The sequence below is a fragment of the Triticum aestivum genome, chromosome 7D (genome assembly GCF_018294505.1).
Source record: "Triticum aestivum cultivar Chinese Spring chromosome 7D, IWGSC CS RefSeq v2.1, whole genome shotgun sequence".
Classification (NCBI taxonomy): domain Eukaryota; kingdom Viridiplantae; phylum Streptophyta; class Magnoliopsida; order Poales; family Poaceae; genus Triticum; species Triticum aestivum.
Genome location: NC_057814.1, coordinates 86,642,685 through 86,661,570, shown reverse-complemented (window position 1 = coordinate 86,661,570; position 18,886 = coordinate 86,642,685). Strand labels below are relative to the sequence as shown.

Genomic DNA, 18,886 nt, shown 5'->3' with positions numbered 1-18,886 from the left:
TTACATGCATACCTCTCCCGCCAAAGACCATGACGGTAGGGTCTTTTTCATACCGAACGGGCGTGACGGTGTAAGTAAGTCCTACCGCCAAAGGCCTTGGCGGTAGGGTGTGCTATCGGCTACCCTACCGCCAAAGACAATGGCGGAAGAAAAAAGGTCAGATCCAAAAAAAAAATTGCAGATAAGGTCAGGTCGTGCTTAAGTTAAGGAAAAGGATCAAAACAGTGAATTTGGCCAAGCCTGGCACCTATGGGTTGTGCTCGCACTTGAGGTGCGACGCGAAGTAGTCGAGCGCGTGCACGTAGTACTGGAATGTCGTCGTGGTAGTCGCCCGCATTGTCTTCCTTCATGGCGACGTACATCGTTGTGCAGCCAGCGAAACGAACAGCGGAAAAAAGAGGCGTAATACTGCACTAGTAGAAAAACGACTTTTAGTACCGGTTCTGGAACCGGTACTAAAGAGTGGGGACTAAAGGTCCCCCCTTTAATCCCGGTTTAACACGAACCGGGACCAAAGGCCCACCCCATGGCACGAGGCGCGCCGTGGTCTGGGGGACCTTTAGTCCCGGTTGGTAAGGATTTTTTTTATTTTTATTTTTGAAATAAAGCAAAAACAGCCAGCCTACTGGGCCAGCACGGCCTGCATACGACTAGAAACCCAATCTCTAGTTGGGCCAGGATGCAGGCCCGTACGGCCCAGTAGGCCCCATAGGGCGGAAGACTTGCAATAGGCCCACAAAGGCCTGTTTAGAGAGGAGCTCGACACGGTAGCCGCGGCGGGGCTTATAAACCGGTGCGAGCTCCTCTCAACTAGCGAGGTGGGACTAAACATTGTGCACTGCGGGTGGCAGCGCACCACCTTTAGTACCGGTTGGTGGCTCCAACCGGTACTAAAGGTTCGCCACGAACCGGTACTAATGAGCGCCGCCCGCCTGGCCGTTGGAATCGGCATTAATGGTCACATTAGTGCCGGTTCAATACCAAACCAGGACTAATGAGTTTCACATTAGACCCTTTTTCTACTAGTGCTGGGCCGTGGAACTATAGGCTGCCGACGGCCGTGCTGTTCTTACCTGGCCTGCTGAAGCCCAAACGAACGAGAGGCGCATAGGCTGGCTTGGCTGGTTGCTGGAGCTCCGCAGGGACTCTCTCTTTTCTTTTTCTTTGGTTTGGTTTAGTACCACCTCGCTGGCCGAGGGTGGAGAGACGGTGGAGAGAGCTATAAGAGGAGGGGGAGGAGGACGTTGCAAATCATACCTTTCTCGGCTTTTTGGCTAAGATCAAGTGTAGTATCTGTTCTTAACAGTTTAATATCTTATATGTGAACCATGTGCTCACAACGATATTAAATTTATTTTTTGTGGGGAGGGTCCACCATGGCTTGCCACTAGGGCCCTTAGGTGTCGCCTGGGTGTTGCACTACAGCCCAGGCCGGCGCACTCCAACCAAAACTATTTAAAAACTTTTTGAATCCTTTCAAAAGGACTTATGAAATTATATTGAATACCTGAAAAGCAAAATGAGGTGAATCTAATGAGCTAAATGAATAGCAGGACAGGAGAAACAGATAAATGTTCAACTGGGAAGTAGGAACTGACGACGGCGTAACAGGGTGTTCAGTTGCATGACCGAAAGAGCACACCAAACTTAGGCAATTTTGTGACGTGCAAAATTGTTAATAACTGTAGAGTGTAGATAATTCCAGAGGATGCAGTGGGTCGGTCGGCATCACCAGCCAATCCTGACACTCTGTCACAACTGAAGTGATCTTTAGGGTTGTCTACTGGAACCAGAGGTACTCCCTCTGTATCAAAATGGGCTTGGCAAAGGACTGGGGTTCAAAAAGACAACATTGAGAGGACAAAGGATGCTGCAATGCAGATTGGGCAAGAAGTGTCGTGACAAAAGATCTTCCTCAGGATACTAACATCTCTGTGGAAAATATCTTGTGACACGGAGTTTTGTAGGTTGCAGCTCGGTCTACTACTACGCAGGCAGAGTATAGAGCAATGGCATTGAGGTTGTGTGAAAAATGGTCTGTCAAATTTTGAGAATCAGGATCATTTTTTGAATTTTTGAACAAAATTTGAAATTGCATTTTGATTTGAAACTGTGGAAATTTTTGAAAAAGGGAACATTTTTTTAAACTCCAAGCAAAATTGTTAAAACAACGAACATTTTTTTATTTTTTTGAACAAAATTTTAAAACAGGAATAAATTGCTAAATTTCAAAGAAGAATGTTGAAATTTCTACAAACATTTTTTTTAGAAAAAAGAAAATAAATTTTAGAAAGGAAAAAATGAAAAAATGAAAAGAAAAGAAGAAAAATAAAAAAGAAGAAAGAAGAAAAATAATAAATAAAAATTTAAAACTGAAAGAAAAATCAATAAAAAAGGGTTCAGTAACCTTCTTTTTTTAGAAGGTTCCCAATACCGGCCAGCAAAAAGTTTCCCAAAACTGTCATCCAGTGCAAGTTATTTATTCACTAAATGAGCCGGCCCAATGAAGTCCAATCGGTCGCCTAGCACAGATATACCTACTGCCTGGGTTTCGTCTTATGGGCAACCTAGCGAAATTCAGAACTTTTTGCCTAGACGGAAGAGATTTTCAAGCCATTCTACATGTACATAATAGCAATTGCTCATAATGAAACGCTTCCATTTCATTACTGCTAAGAATGTATGCTTAATCATAAGATAATGCTAGCGAAGCATCTACAAACACACAAATTGGGACAAATTCTAGAGCACGTTACAAAGGCATCTCTTGTGGATCCCTTATAAGTTATATTTGATGGGAAAAAGTTTGGTTTAGGCGATTAAGGGGTATCTAGCAAATTCCTTATATGACCGTTTTTCGCTCAAAAAATGGCTCCCCTTCCAAACCTCCTCCCACTCGCTCACTTCTAGTCTAGCCAACAGCATTCTTAGGAAAAGCCACCCCGTCCTGATCGCCCGCAGCTTTCCCGCACAACCCCAACGCCACCGCTCCTCACCCTGTCGCCGCGGTCCCCAGCCCCGATGACCGGCAGAATTTATAGCCCCTCCACGTCGCACCCCTGGGCGCCCTTGTCGGCAGGCGAATTCGGCAATGCTAGCAGCGAAATGGCGGCAAAAGGCAAGGACCTCATTGACAGTGGTTCATCGCTGGCGGCTGTCGCCACTCGAGCCGTCATAATGAGCCAACCACCCTTGCCGACGCTGACCGTCAAACGGGACCTTCGGCCGTCGTCCAAGGCGATAGATAACATGGTGGCGGCGACGAAGAAGAAGGACGTTGCGGGCTCCCCTAAGCTTCCACTTCAACCTCTCACGACGATGATGACTAGTACACGACCTCCTCGAGCCGCGCCGCCACCTCCGACGACCGAGCACGACCTGGATTCGAACGAGACCATGGGCGAGGCCGATGTGCTTGATGATATGTCTGCAAGGTATTCTTTTCCCTTTTCCTTTTTTGGTTTGGAATTGCTTGAGAGAATGATGTACGATTTGATATTGACTGCTAGGTTCTTTCTGTACTTTTTGTAGTAAGCAATTGCATGATGATGCCACCGCTTGCATGGCAGAATTGGATGTAAGCCACACACTCAGCCTCGACGATATTGCGGTGTCAAGGCCATAAACCCAAAACAAGAAATGCCAAGGTGGTGGATGAGGCCGAGGAGAGTCAAGTAAACAAGAGGAGTAGGTCATGCAACTACAAGATCGAGGAAGACAAATGTTAATGTGAAGCTTGGGTCAACATCTCTCTCGATGCCACATGCGGTGCAGACCAAACAAAGAAGCAATTTTGGCAAAGGACCTAGGAGTACTACAATAACAATGTGATCATTCCCTACAACCACACAATCGGGTCTCTCACTCATTGTTGGACTTTGATCCAAGACCACTGCAACTAGTGGGCTGGATGTGTTGAGCAAGTCAACCTTACGCCGCCAAGTGAAGTGACCGTCAACGAGTATGAGCCTAAGGCAATCTCTTTACAGAGAAAGGAACAAGAGGAACTGCTCTAAACCATTTACTTTGCATCATTGCCTCTTAGAGTTTGATGGACATGAGAAGTGGACGAGAACAAACTTTGAGACCACACCAAAGAGGCAAAGGCTCAACACCAATGTTGTCGATGCTGACTTGGTAGAGAACCCAACAACTCCTCATGTGCATCCGAATGGATCAAAATATGCAAAGCATGCCAAGAAGAATGGTGGTGTTGGAGCATACAAAGAAGAGTTGATTGTAATGGTAGAGGTGAAAGGGCATTGGCGGTCAAACGAATTACGGCTATGGGCACCGTTATTTGTTCATTTGGTGCCTTTGGGCACAATTTACGGCTATGTTTGATTTTCAAAAAAGGTGTTTTTATTAACTCATAACAAAGCATAAGGGGATACAAAACATCATAAGCATACACATGGCCTCTACATAGTTATGGTGCACACATCCAACGCGAACGCACGCGCACACACAAAGGATCACCTCGACTAATAACAAAGCCATAGAAGACCATCACTATGCCTATGCAGATCAAAAAAAGGAGCAACATTGACCCTCGTCGAGTAGTTGCAACTACTGAAAATTATGTAAGCACATATGGTCCAGACGTGATATCCACGAGATGTAAACAATGCACACACCAAGCAAATAGCCAGTCATAAAGCCATTGATCGCAGACCGAGAGAAGATGCCACCACCGAAATCCCACCTCGAAGTCAATTCAACAATCCCACGCTTTTGTCGCCAGTGTCTGGCAGTGGTAAATCTGGGCACCCCAGACAATAGACCGTGAGCTGTCACTATCCCGCCAATCCAGCGATTATGATGTCACTATCCTGCCAAAGTAGTGATTATGACCCATAAATTGCGATTAACGTTGCGTCTCAACGAAGGATTGCTGCCACCCACCGCCACGCTCCATCTCGATGCCTCAACCACCCAAAACATGGCACCGATGAGACATGGAAGCGTTCACCGTAGTGCGTACCTGCCATCATCCACTGCCCCCAAACCGATGCAGCTCCAAAACGATGCTCTCAAGAGAGAAAAATGACACCACTGATGTCATCATCATGATTAAAGATCACCTAGATCTCGGGTTTCCCCAGATCAGCGGTCAGGTAGGCAAGAACGACGTCGACGACACCTTCAACAAGGTATGCGACGCCCAAAGGTGTCGTCATCGTCAGCCCGACAAAAATCCAAGCACAAATTTCACCGTCCATCTGGCTGTAGCCGAACAATCCGTCTCGTGGCATGCTGATTGAGACGGAACCACATAAAGGGCCATGACAGCCCCACCGCCGCACCTGTCCAGATCTATGGCACCACAGTCCAAATTCGACTGCATCCATCCTGCCCACACCGCACCTCATCTGAACCGGGCCTAGCTCGAGCAGGCAGTAGACAACCGCGACCTCCGAAGAGGATGACCACACAGCGAAAGGAGGGCGATGCACCACCACACGCGCCCCGGAGAAGTCACCATGGCTGGACAGCCCCACGAAGACGCGCAACATGCATCCTTGCGTGTCTCGAAAGCCGGCGGGCTACAGGCTGAAGATCCAGAGCAACCCACCAGGACGGATCCGGGAGGGTATCCGCCAAGAACCATGCGGGAAAGACAAGAGGGTTTGATCCAGACATGTTCATGTGGTTCTCTTTGATGGATTCAGTGAACTTTATGTATTCTCGTAGTTGAATTACGATGTGGTGCATTTGAATTGTCTATATTTGTTTTTAAATATGGTGAATCTGTTTCAATTGTTCTAGCAAATGTTTTGAAAAATGGCAAAAAGAATTTGGAATAGGGGATCTGCTTTAGGGAAATGAGATAGGAAGGTTTTGGACTTTTAGGATAGAGATTTGCTAAAAGATGACCTGAACAAATATACTGCCTCTTCACATTTATCACGCGTCAAGTAGTTCTCTAAATAAGAAGCCAGTCTCAAAGTAGATTTTCTAAATCTTTTTATAGTTGTAGATTTTCTAAAAGTAATGTTTGCAAGGATTATGTCATCACTGAGTTATGGCACCTATGGTCTTCATAAGTTTAATAATGAAACCCCTACTTCAAACATGATGATGGCGATTTTTCTTGTCTTCTCATTGCCATGCCCTCGCCGCCACACTAGCCCCGGTGATAGCCATGGGCCTGCCTTTGAGGAGCACACAAATCTCTTCGATGCCACCAGGGTGCCGCCGACGTACCACGGGAGCATGGCGGCTATGGGTTCTGCTCGTACTTGAGGTACCCAGAGAAGTAGTCGATTGCGTGCATGTAGTGTTGGAACACGACACAATTTTTGAAAACGTGAACATTTGTTTAAATTCCCGAACATTTTTTAAAATTGTAAACAAATAAAAAAACATTTTTGGAAATTCTGAACAAATTGTTACATCCCGAATATTTCTTTAATTGCTGAACTTTTTTGAATTGTTGAGAAAATTTTGGAAACTAGATCATTTTTTTGAATTCCCAATCTTTTTTTTGAATTTATGAACAATTTTTGAAAATCAGGATCAATTTTTAAATTTTCTAACAAATCATGAAATTGCTATTTTTTAAAATTGTGAACAGTTTTTTAAAAAGGAAACATTTTTCGAATTTCTAAACAAAATTTTGAATACGACAAACATTTTTTGAGCTTCTGATATTTTTTAGAAAATCATAAGATAGTTAGAAATTCCAAACACATATTTTAGAAAAAAGAAACATAAATTCGTCAAAATAAAAAGAAAATGAGAAGAAAAGAAAAAAGAAAGAGGAAAAAGAGGAAAGGAAAAAATTAATTTAAAAACTAAAATATAAACCAGTAAAAAAGGGTTCAGGAACATTTTGGAAGGTTGCCAAAACCGGCCAGGAAAAAGGTCGCCAAAACCGGCGTTCAGTACACGTTCTTAATCACTAAATGGGCTGGCCCAACGGCAATCTGCCACAGGATGTTTAATACTGGGCCGTGGAAGCATTGCTGCCGTTGTGTTCTTACCGGGCCAGATGAAGCCCAAAGGAACGAGGGGGCGCATAGGCTGTTTGCCCGAGTGCAGCAGGGACTTTCCCCGTTCGTTCTTAGGTTTTTAGTACCACCTCGCTGGTCGAGAGCGGAGAGACGCTGGACAAAGCTATAAGAAGAGGGGGCAGGGCATCAATGCAAGTCATACCTAAGGCTAAGATCAAGTGTAGTATTTATTTTTATCAGTTTGATATCTGATATGTGAGCTATGTGCCCATAATGATATTAAATTTATTTTTTGTGAAAGAGGGTCCATTACAGTGGCTTGCCATTGGAACCCTTGGGACCCTCAGGTGTCGCCTGGGCGTTGCACTACAGCCCAGGCAGGCGCACCCCAACCAAAACTAATTTAAAAGTTCAAATTTCCCTAAAGACTTGTTCAACAGTGGCTTTTCATTGGGACCGTCGGCTGTTGCTTGGGTGTTGCTCTACAGCCCAGGCAGGTGCACTCCAACCAAAGCTAATTTGAAAGTTTAAATTTCCCTAAAGACTTGTTCAACAGTGGCTTGCCATTGGGACCCTCGGGTGCTTGGGCGTTGCACTACAGCCCAGGCAGGCGCACCCCAACCAAAACTAATTTGAAAGTTCAAATTTCCTTAAAGACTTGTTCACAATCTTGCTGTACCCAACCCTAAAACGCCTCTTTGACCAAACCTGTTGCAACTAAAATCGCCATTCTGGCAGTCGCTGAGTTCCTGAACGCGGCTATGATGAAGGTAAGAAAAGTGCGCCGCTGGCTCTATTTTCTTGGAACTAATTTGGGACGGTGCTAATATATCATTTGTTTCCCTCAGTGAAGTAAATGGGCCAGCGTCATGAATAAAGGTTAATGAATCACAGGACAGAAAAAAATACAGTTGGGGAATGGCTGTACCTTCTACTCTGCATGGAAATTCACCAGTGGCTACAAGGATTCGACGATCACTCTGTACACTATATTCCTTGTCTCCCACTTGTGTCGGGTACCTTTTGTTGAATGTCGTACGACGGTGCAGCAGTGTAAATGGCCACTTACAACCCGGTGAACTCACAACAATCCAAGGAATACAGACACGCTGACCATATTTGAACCTGTAATGATCTCCCTTCCAGCACCGAGTCCACCCAGGCTTGCGAGTAGCAAGCGAGTTCAGTTGCGTAACCCAAACGGTGGTCGGTTTAATTTTTCGGAGCAGCATGCCTGGAACACCAAGCTTTAAGCCAATTTTGTGATGTGGAAAATTATCAAATGATATTCCAGAGGATGCAGCAGGTCGATAGCACCGTCCGATCTTAGACATAGTGTCACAACTCAAGTGTTCTCTAGGGTTGTGGTGTACTTGAACCAGAGGTATTTAAAGAGTAACCTTCTTGGCAAAGGAGAGTTACAGTTCGAAAAGAGAAGATCGAGTGTACACGGATATGGAGACGCAGATTGGGCAAGTGGTGTGGTGACAAGATAATCAACCTGAGGGTACTAACATCTTCATGGGAAAAATAAATAGCTCGGTATACTGCACAGGCAGAGCATAGAGCAATTGAATTGAGGTTGTGTAAAAAATGGTCGCTTTACTGTCAGCTTTCAGTGTTAGGGAACGACTCCTTGGCAATGCATTGTGATTGCAAGCCTATAGGTTTTTTCATCAAGGAGAAACTGACGAGTAGGATGCTAAAACTGGAATATGTCTCCCCTAAAAAAAGTTGGAATATGTCTCGAGTAGGTGAGCAGTTACCTGACTATTAAACCAAAAGGGTAGGTCCTAGAGGGTGCTATTATAATAGAACAAGATGGGACAAATCAATATCTTCGGCCCATCTTGAAAGGGGTATGTCTGAATTCCTAATCTAGTTCGAGTCCAAGTCTAATCTAGTATGTAATCTTAGCACTGTAAATAAGAGGTGGGTCTGAGAGATGCACACGATCATTCACCCTAATTTCTTCTACTAATTGGTTTTCCAATAGCGATTTTCCAGATTTGCAGGTTCGACAAACCCTTCTGGTCATGTAATAGTAAATGCTTAACCTCAACAATCTTATTGACAGGCACAGGCAATGTTGAGATAATTCAACCTTATACAGTTTTAGTAGTTGGACAATAGTTCTACTAATGAAGCACATATATACCTACTGCCTATCTTTCTTCTTATGGGCAATCTAGCGAAACACAGTTATTTTGCCTAGCCAGGTCAGGGATTTGAAATCATTCTGCAGGCTTACAGGCACATAATGGCAATAGCTCACAATGAAACGCTTCCATTTCATTACTGCTAACAATGTATGCTTATTCATAAGATGATGCTAGAACACGTTATAGGCAAATATACTGCCTTTTCACACTTATCACATGTCAAGTAGTTCTTTAAATGAACCAGCCATTCCTAAAGCACATTTCTAAATCTAATGTTTGTCAATAAAATTGACCACTAAGAAGCCACCACTTCTGATAACAAACTAATTCGACCATGAAGTAATTCTCATTCAACTGAATATCATATTCAACATTTCAACCAACAATTCTAAACTGGTTATGCCTGCACGGGCACGGTTGAACAAATAATGAAACCCCCCGGTCAACCCAGTCGAACAAGATCACGGTGAATTTCAATGTCTTATGTAGTACCAAATGATCAATTGCAGCTAACACAGAATATTCAGAAAGAAGACCATACACTTAGAATCAATCCATGTACAATATTTCTTAGTGCACACCATGCAAAAGTAGACACACAGAAGACTCTGGTTTGTATCACAGTATTGTAAAGGTTGCTAAATGAACAAATACCCATTTAACAGATACCGTGTGTATGGAAACTCAACAAATGTAAGACCACTTTAACAAGACATACCTGAAGCGGATCCTGTTAACTATGAACTATGTTCTTCTCCTAGAGTGGTTGGCGGACCCTGGTGAGCCCTCAAATAAATCAGACAATTGACTCTCCAGATCCTCTGGGGTGTACTTTATATACTTTCCCGAGTTTTTCCCCCCATCCACTTGACTACCATATCTTCCCAGAAAAGCACGATATGCCGGAATCACATTCTCAGATATAGATATCTTCAGCTCTTCTCGGAGCTGAGGATCTGGAACCTTCCAGAGTGTCTGGTTCCTGTAAATTTCCTCAAAGGACAAGTTGAAGTTCTTGAACTTCTCCTTGATGGACATCCTAGAACCTGAATGTCCACTGCCACTACCACTGCCGCTCCCACCCCCACTCCCATGTACATCGTCTCTCAGATAAGACAAAGTCTTCATCCAGGAAATCCTTAGGTAGCTCTTTGAGTACTGCCGAATCTTCCCGCTGCGCCTTCTTACCCAGTGATCACCTAAAATCTTCCCAAGCTCGGAATCCTTCACCTTCTGAACAATGTAGAGCAAATTGTTCATGGAAAATATGCACTCCAGGGCAGCATCTTCATATAGCTTAGACTTGTCCTCCAAATTGGCCTCCAGATAACACATCAGCTTCAAAAGGCGCCTTCCAAGAGGGGTCATACCCTCTAAGTGTTCCGTATCCTGATCCTTATCCTCGGGTCTTTCCAAAGCATTGCTCTCATCGCCATCATCATCCAAGAGGCCATCAAGTGTCTCACTATAAACGACCAACAACCTCAAATAGTTCATGACATACCGTGTCATTGGGTGGATCTCACCAGCCGTCATTGCCCTTCGCGACGACTCCTGCTGCAGAACTTTCCCAAACTCAAAAAGGGTACCCCTCACAGCCTCCCCAAGCCTATCAAGAATTGCTTGAACATCACTGATTACGCCGTCACCGGAACTCCCGAGGCACAAATCCTTCATTTCAGGGATTACCTCGGCAAGTGCCTCGTACATATCAAGAATCCGTGATAGCTTCTCGGGCGAGCGGGGGCACACAGCCACGGCGTCCCCAAAGTTGAGAATCTGCATGATGCATCCTTTGGTGGACTCGACGAAGCACTCCTCCCTGAGCTCGTCAGACACTGCGAGCACCTGGTCGCAGAGGCGGCGCTCACCAGCAAGCAGCACACGCACGACCGTCTTCACCCCTTGCACCCACTTCTTCATCTTGTCGTTGAGCTGCTTCCACTCGACGCGCTGCACCTCGTCGATGCTGAGGCGCTCGACGCCCAGCACGGAGAGGTATTCGTCGAGCAGGTCGCGCCGGATGTTGCAGTAGGCGTCGGCCAGCTCGCGCGCGTACCCCGCACGCGCCATCCGGTCGGCGATGGCCCGCAGGTCGTCGACGGCCTCGGGGCGCACGGGGTCGAACGCGTGGTCGTCGAACGGGCTCACCAGGGGCCCGCCGCGCGAGGTCTCCGGCGTGGCGTCGACGCTGTGCGGCGTGGCGGCGTCGAAGTCGAGGTCGTCGAAGGATCCGAGCGAGAGGCGGCGGAGAGAGAAGCAGAGGCCCGTGGGGTCGAGCGGCACGGCGTGGCGGACCATGTGGTGGCGGAGCTCCTCCTCGAGGCGGGCCATGGCGAGCTGGACGGCGACGCCGGCGCGGCCGGCGCCCGCGCCGCCGCGCGCGAGGTGCTCGACGGCGACGTCGACGGCGGTGAGGTACTGCGCGATGTCCTCCTCGTGGGCCTCGAAGACGAGGGCCTCGGGGGTGGCGTCCCAGAGCAGGATGAGCTGCTCGGCGGCGTCGAAGGCGGCCGCGGAGGAGATGGAGATCTCGGGCGGCTCCGCGGAGGAGGAGAGGTCGGGGGAGGGGAACAGGCCGGCGGTGATGGAGGAGAGGCGGTTGTCGAAGCCGGAGAGGATGCGGATCATGTCGTCGGCGGCGTTCTTGGAGGTGGCCAGGGACTTGACGATGTGCTGCGCGGCGGCGAGGACCTTGTCGCTGTCGCTGCCGCCACCGCCGCCGCTGGTAGCGGCCGATTCCGGGGGCGGCGGGGGCGCCGCCGACATCGCCGGCCGGTGCGGATGGTGCCCGGTTGGGGATTGGTGGAGCTGAGGTAGGGTCTTGGCGCTTGCTGCTGCAGTGCTGCTGCTGCGGCCTCTCTGACTACTGGATTGGAGTAGAAAGTCTTCTTCAGTCACGGCCGCTCTGGGGCTTCTGGAAGTGCGGAAATGGGGAAATCACTTAATTGCAATGTTTGTTTCCATCCGATTCTATTTCTTCTTCTGATTCTTACTTAATTGAGTTTGCGCCGAACTTTGTTGATTGCGCTTACATATCTTTGTTTTTTATTTTTCTTGAGGGTGTATCTAGGTCTCATCGACATAGACTTAACATGCAAGAAAGAAAAAAAATGAAAAGAAAAATTTGCACGGATCTCAATGTAAGGCCCTGTTTGGTTCATAAGTCTTAGGACTTTTTTAGTCCCAACTTATAAGTCTCAAGTCCCTAAAAAGTCCCTACCTGTTTGGTTCCTGAGACTTATAAGTCCCTATAATACCATATTACAACTATAAGTCCCTATAAGACTCTCCTTGAGAGTCTTATTTCATAAGTCCCAAATGCTCACTTTAAGTCCCTATAAGTCCCTCCTATTTGGTTTAGATGGGACTTATAGGGACTTTTTTAAGTCCCTAAACCAATAAGTTCCTGGAAACAAACAACCTCTAAGATCCTATTAATATATCATCGACTGAGACTTGGTTAGTCTCGGTCGATTGAGAGCTAGCAATCCCGTTTTCTTGATAATTATCGGATATGAGATGCTCTTCAAATATCTTCAAAAAATCAATTCCATTTTTACCCCCAAGATTCATCAATTTGACTGGTTTTACCCATTTTTGAGAAAGTCCCCAATTTATACCCCCATTTTACACATTTGTCACGCATTTTATCCCATTGGATTTTTTTTCAGAAATGAGTTTTCACTAGGCATGGCAGTAGGCAGTTTTATTTTATGTTGGATTGAGTCTGTTTCTCTCACTCTCTCTCTCTGGAAAACCTGGTTCAAACCGGCCTGCACCCTGGTCTCCTCCTATGCGCTCTCTCGGCTCGAACCCTAGTTCCCAAATCGCCCCGCCGACCGCCTTTGTCGTCGCCATCCAGCCTTCCAAACATCGCCTCATCTCTTCTGCCATGTCCTTCTCCAGCTCGATCCGGTCAGCTCTGCGCAATCGCACTGTAGTGGTGCCACTGATCCCTTGCCCTGACTGTGGCATGGTGGGCAAGTTCTACATGTCCAGCACCGAGAAGCACGACGGTTGAGTGTTTTACAAGTGCAAGAAGCATAGTACAAGCCATGACCTTGTTGCTGTCTTAGGTCTAGAACTGTTTTTTGCTAGCTCCAAATTTCTAGTTTTGTGTGTGTGCTTGATAGATAATTTGTGATTTCTGGCGATGGGAGCTACAATATGTTGAGCATTGGATTAGTACACGGGTGCTTGTTGGTGATGTTGCTGTTGATGCAATTGTGGACCAGATGACAGAATAGAAGAGCTTGATCAAGCAAGAGTTGATAGAGGGAGGAGTGCATGTAGAGATAGAGAGGCAATGTATGCAACCATATTCATAGCAATGCAGCTGCCATGACCAAGTAGCAAGTAGCTATGCTGTTAGGTTTAGGGAGAGAAGTGGTGTTTGTGATGAAGCTGGTGTTTGGAGGTGTTATGCTGCTGAGTGTGTTGTGTCTATTGTTGGTTCTGATGAAATGACGTAGTGGTTCTATGAACTGGTGCTACTTAGTCAGTTCTAAAGAAATGTATAGGCAACTTGCAGTAGCACTTTATTTTGCTATATGCATCTGAACTAGTACTTTGCTTTACTATAGTAATGAGGATGGTCAATGGTAGTGCCAGTTTGGAAGTACCAATGTTGTAAGAGACGGTCAATCCTACTTTTGTATTACTTTGGTTGTAATATGACCAATGAATGAAAATTTGCACAAGGTTGACATTATCAATTGTACATTTTTTTCATGCAAATGTCATGGCCACTTCATGCATTTGAACATGGCTGAAATGATATTTGGAAGTATGAACAAGGTTTTTCAAATAAATGTGCTTGCAAGTACCAATTGACAAACAAAGGGAACATATTGACATTTAGTTTTAGACAATGCATTTTCAGTCCACTTTAGAAGCATGTGTACTTTCTTCAGGCTAAAACTGGTACCAAATTTTAAACAAATAGTATAGAAGAAAGTACCAGTTGAACGAAGAGATAGCATACTGAATTTTGTACCCTCTTTAGATTGTTCAAACTAAAGCCGAAACTAAAGCTTAAGACCACATTTACTAGCAAATTGGTGTAGAAAATATGCCCTGGAGGCAATAATAACAGTTACTCCCTCCATCCAAGATAAGCGACTCAACTTTGTACTAACTTTAGTACAAAGTTGAATCGCCTATTTTGGGTTGGAGGGAGTATTATTTATCTTCAAGTTTGTAATTATGTTTATATTCCAAGCTATAACTGTAATTGAAAGAGCAATCATGCCCTTACATCATATTTTGATGTTGATGACAATATACATGTAGGGGAATAACAATGGTTGTCAAGTTAATTTCAGGTGTTAGTTCTCGGATCATCGAAGTGTGTGGATCAAGAGCATACAAGTGATTTTACTCAAGAATGAAGCATACAAATTGATTCCCTATTTGTTTTCTTGAGTATAGGATCCCGCACTATTAAGAGGGGATCGATAGGGTTAGTTAAAGGCTTGCTCTTGCCACAAACCTTCTTGCCACATACACATGCTTAAACCTTACTGTTTCTGTCTCCTGGCTGCCGGATGTCCGGGCTTTACCCCGGATGTCCGGGCCTTCCTATCACGCCGGATGTCCGGGCCCTATCCCGGATGTCCGGCCTATACTACCCGTGGAACTACCATGTTTCTGTATTCTGGTTGTGATAGCGCTGGATGTCCGGGATTTCCCTGGATGTCCAGGCCTTCCTGTTACGCCGGATGTCCGGGCCCCATTCCGGATATCCGGGCATAGATATCCAGAGAACGTTTTTATGCTGGGCTGTGCGCCGGATGTCCGGGCCTTCCTGTTTTGCCGGATGTCCGGGCTTGGCCCCGGATGTCCGGCCCCTCTGTTCTCAGCTCTGGTTCTGTTTTCTGTTCCTCATATCTTGCCAGGCCGGATGTCCGGCCCTGCCCGGATGTCCGGCCTGCTCTTCTTACACTACAACGGCCATATTCATGCTCACGCTATATATACCCCTTGTTCTCCACGGGAGAGGGTTGACCATTCACTTTGAACAAACCCTAGAACACTTCTCACTCTCTCTCTCATTCCTCCACACCAAATCTTAGATCCCCAAGGGATTTGAGAGCTTTGAAGAGAAGTTGTCCGATCAAGTGATAGATCCACCTCTTCCCCTTCTTTGCACCCAAGGAATTCGTGATTTGAGCAAGTCTTGAGCTTTTCCCCATCGATCTTGTTACTCTTGGAGGTTGGAGACTCCTAGGCGGTAGGAGTCTTTCGGAGAGGAATCGACCTTTGTGATTACCCCCGGAAAAGTTTGTGAGGGTTGGAGACCACCCCAAGGTCTACCACTAGTGGTTGAGAAACGCCTTCGTGGTGTTGTCTCAAAGGGAGAATAGGGTGAGCCTTCGTGGCATTGGTGTGCCTTCGTGGTAACATCCACCTCTCTAACGGTGACGTAGCTTCCCTCCAAGGAAGTGAACATCGGCATACATCCTCGTCTCCCGGAGTTGCGGTTATTCCTAACCCTAACTCTCTACTTGTGGTTACTTGTCTCTTAGCACTTACTTATATCATATTGTGCTTGTTTACTTACATACTTGTGTTACTTATTTATCTTGCTTAGCACTTAGTACTACACTTGCAATTGTTAGGCTCACTCTCATATTCCGCATTAGTGCCTAAAATTGCTAAGTAACAATTAAAATTTGTAATTGTACCTATTCACCCCCCCTCTAGGTCCATCTCGATCCTTTCAATTGGTATCAGAGCCTCGTGCTCTATTCTTGTGGCTTAACCGCCCTAGAGCGAGATGAACCCCGATGGGACTCCCCGTGTTGCAGATCCGAAGGATAAAGGCGAGGCTTCCTCTGAAGTCAAGTCCTTTACTTCTGAGGATCTGGAACGGGCCCTTGCTAAGCAAAAAGAGGAGCATGATGCTTCTGTCGAGGCCTTGGTCCAAATGAGGATAGCCACATTGTCCACGGTGCTTGCACCACTTTCGGGTGGTGCGGCTTCGAGGCCAACTGTGCCTACTCCGTCACTTGGTCAACAACCTCCTAGCAATGAACACTCTAGTGTTCCTTGGCTTTATGCAAGACCCCAAGTTGAGAAACCAAAATATAACCCTCAAGGCAAACCTCCTTAACTTGATGCCACTTCCGATTTTGCCTTGTGGAGAGTTGCTATGCAGGATCATCTTCGATATGGAAACGATGAGATGCTAGAGATCTTGGAGTATGGTTACCATGTGGTTGATCCAAAGAATCCTACACCAAGAGAAATTTATGACAAGAATCTCAATGACACTGCAATCATGTGTATAAGGAGAGGTATGGTTGAAAAGCAAAGGAGACCTTTCATACACATCACAAGTGCCAAGGAACTATGGGAAAGTATTATAAGATCCAAGACCGGTACCTCCACCCTCCGGAGTGCTCAATATGAAATTGCCAAGGGGCAATTGCAAAACTTTTGTATGGAGAAAGGTGAAACTCCAAATCAACTCCTTGAGCGTCTCATGACTCTCACCGCTGATATTGAGTCGTGTGAGTGTGACAATACACAAGATGGATTCAACATGACTAAGCGATTCCTTGTGGACAAGTCGCTCCATGCTCTTGCTCCATATCACCATCAGATGGTATGGGACACAAGACAACACCATGCCTTCAAGGAAATGACTACAGATGACATCATATCCACTTTCCAACTATTTGAAGAGTCAAAGGAAAATGCTACAAAACATCTTGCCATGCATGGTACTCCATCGTCGAAGATCAATCTTGCATTGAAGGCCAAGCATGTATGTGAAGATGAGCAAAGTGAAGAAGAAGAAGATGATGATGATGATGAAGATGGTGATGAGGTTGAATCCGATGAGGGCCCTTCATATGAAGACATGGCTCTCTTTGTCAAGAAGTTTAGCGCGGGAAAATTCAAGGGAAGGTTTCAAAAGAAGAAAGTAAGAAAATGCTACAACTGTGAAGAAACAAACCACTTCTCCAACGAGTGCCCTTATGAGAAGAGAGAAGATAAACCAAGGTTTCCCAAGACCTTTCCCAAGAAGAAGTTGCCAAATCCTTTGAACTCCAAGCTCAAGAAGAGAGATGGGAAAGCAATGGTTGCTCAAGAAGAATCCGATCCGGATGATGTTAGTGGTGTTGCCGGAGTTGCTCAAGATTCTCAAAACACATTGAGGCTAGTCAACAAGAGTGGTGAAGTTGTCACCTACAACTACATGAAGGATTACAAGGGCAACGCTCACAAGTGTCTCATGGCGAAGGCCGTGGTAGAAGATGGAGAGGACCAACACTCTCCTGACAAGGTCAAGGTAACCCCACGATCAAACCCTCCTCTTTTCACTCCTCCTACTCCTAGTGATGAGTATCTTGATGCGGAGGATAGTTATGAGGATGATGATATAAATGATCCTATGCTTGCTAAACTAAATAAGTTCATGTGCTCCCTTAAAGGAAAGAAGCTCACTATGTTTCGTATGCTTATGGAGATGGTGAGTAAGCACACCATTTCCATTAAGGAACTCGAAACCCTCGTCACCGAGGAAAAGGAAAAATATGAAATCCTTGAGCGGAAAGTCCAATATGAGGAAGCACGCAATGATGAACTATGCTTAAAAATTGGTGCAAACATTGATGTTCATACTAGAGATCTTGCCTCCTTGAAAAAGGCTATTGACTCTTGCGAAGAGTTGATGAATGATAAAAGTAAGCTTGTAAAGTCTAATGCTTCTCTCTCTAAGGATTGTGAGCTCCTATCCGTGTCCCTCAAGACCAAGGAAGAAGAGCTCACCCTTCTTACAAAGAGTTTTGAGACACTCAAGCTTACTTATCTTGAAACTCTAGCCAAGGCTTACTCTTCTCCTATTATCAATGTTGATGCTTGTACTACTAACTCTAGTAGTGATCTAGCATCTATTCTTGAGGAGAATCGCTTTCTCAAAGCTCAAATCGAGAAAGGGCTCATGACATGTGCTCAAGGGCAAAAGAACCTTAATGAGGTGTTGAGCCAACACAATGAGGTGTTTGCCAAAGAGGGACTCGGGTTTGACCCGAGCACAAGCAAGAAGAAGACATCCTCTCAAAAGTGCACCACCCCTCTAAAAGAAACTTTTGTACGAGAAGGGCACAAGGAGAAAGGTAAGGTTGTTAGTGGGAAGGCCACAAGGGGCATGCCCACTCTCAACAAGCCAAAAGAGTTCATGCCTCCATCCTATGTACTTCGTAAGACTAAGGATGGAGAAGTTTATGCAAAGTTTGTTGGTCCTCGAAATGCATTTCGGTTTTATGCTATTTGGGTCCCTAAGACCCTTGTGACTAACTTGAGAGGTCCCATTGCAAAATGGGTGCCTCTAACCAAGTAATAATTGTGTGTAGGTTGCCTTCTCCGGTGGAGTAAAATGGGTGATTGATAGTGGATGTACCAATCATATGACCGGAGATAGAAAATTGCTCTACGATTTCATGGAAGCTATTCAACCATTTATGAGCATTATGTTTGGTGGAGGATCAAAAGGACAGGTACTCGGTTTGGGTAAGGTGGCTATCACAAATGACATGTCTCTTGCAAATGTCATGCTTGTCCAATCCCTTAAATATCATTTGCTTTCTGTTCGCCAATTGGCTTCTGTTGGTTATGATACACTATTTGGACTAACGGATGTGAAAGTCTTTAAGAGAGATACTCTCGAAGTGGCCTTTGTTGGAGAGTTGGATGGCAACCTTTACACGGTTGATTTCTCGAAAGAGAGCACATTCCATGCAACTTGTCTAATGGCCA

General features: G+C 45.6%; 1 protein-coding gene, 1 non-coding gene and 1 pseudogene across 2 annotated transcripts; 2 read left to right on the top strand and 1 right to left on the bottom strand.

Moving 5' to 3' along the window:
- The first annotated feature begins 1,253 nt into the window (after positions 1 to 1,253).
- On the top strand, positions 1,254 to 1,445 carry LOC123171629 (U2 spliceosomal RNA). Its single transcript, XR_006485330.1, has one exon. It is a non-coding gene; the product is annotated as a U2 spliceosomal RNA (small nuclear RNA).
- Positions 1,446 to 7,136: 5,691 nt separating this feature from the next.
- On the top strand, positions 7,137 to 7,348 carry LOC123171639 (uncharacterized; annotated as a pseudogene).
- Positions 7,349 to 9,640: 2,292 nt separating this feature from the next.
- On the bottom strand, positions 9,641 to 12,049 carry LOC123166964 (exocyst complex component EXO70B1). The gene has a single exon (XM_044584787.1). The coding sequence runs from the start codon at positions 11,885 to 11,887 to the stop codon at positions 9,863 to 9,865; it is 2,025 nt and encodes a 674-aa protein (XP_044440722.1). The 5' UTR covers positions 11,888 to 12,049; the 3' UTR covers positions 9,641 to 9,862.
- Between the last annotated feature and the right edge of the window lie 6,837 nt (positions 12,050 to 18,886).

Coding starts and splice junctions, on each gene's coding strand:
- LOC123166964 (XM_044584787.1), bottom strand. CDS start 11,887: ATGTCGGCGGCGCCCCCGCCGCCCCCGGAATCGGCCGCTACCAGCGGC.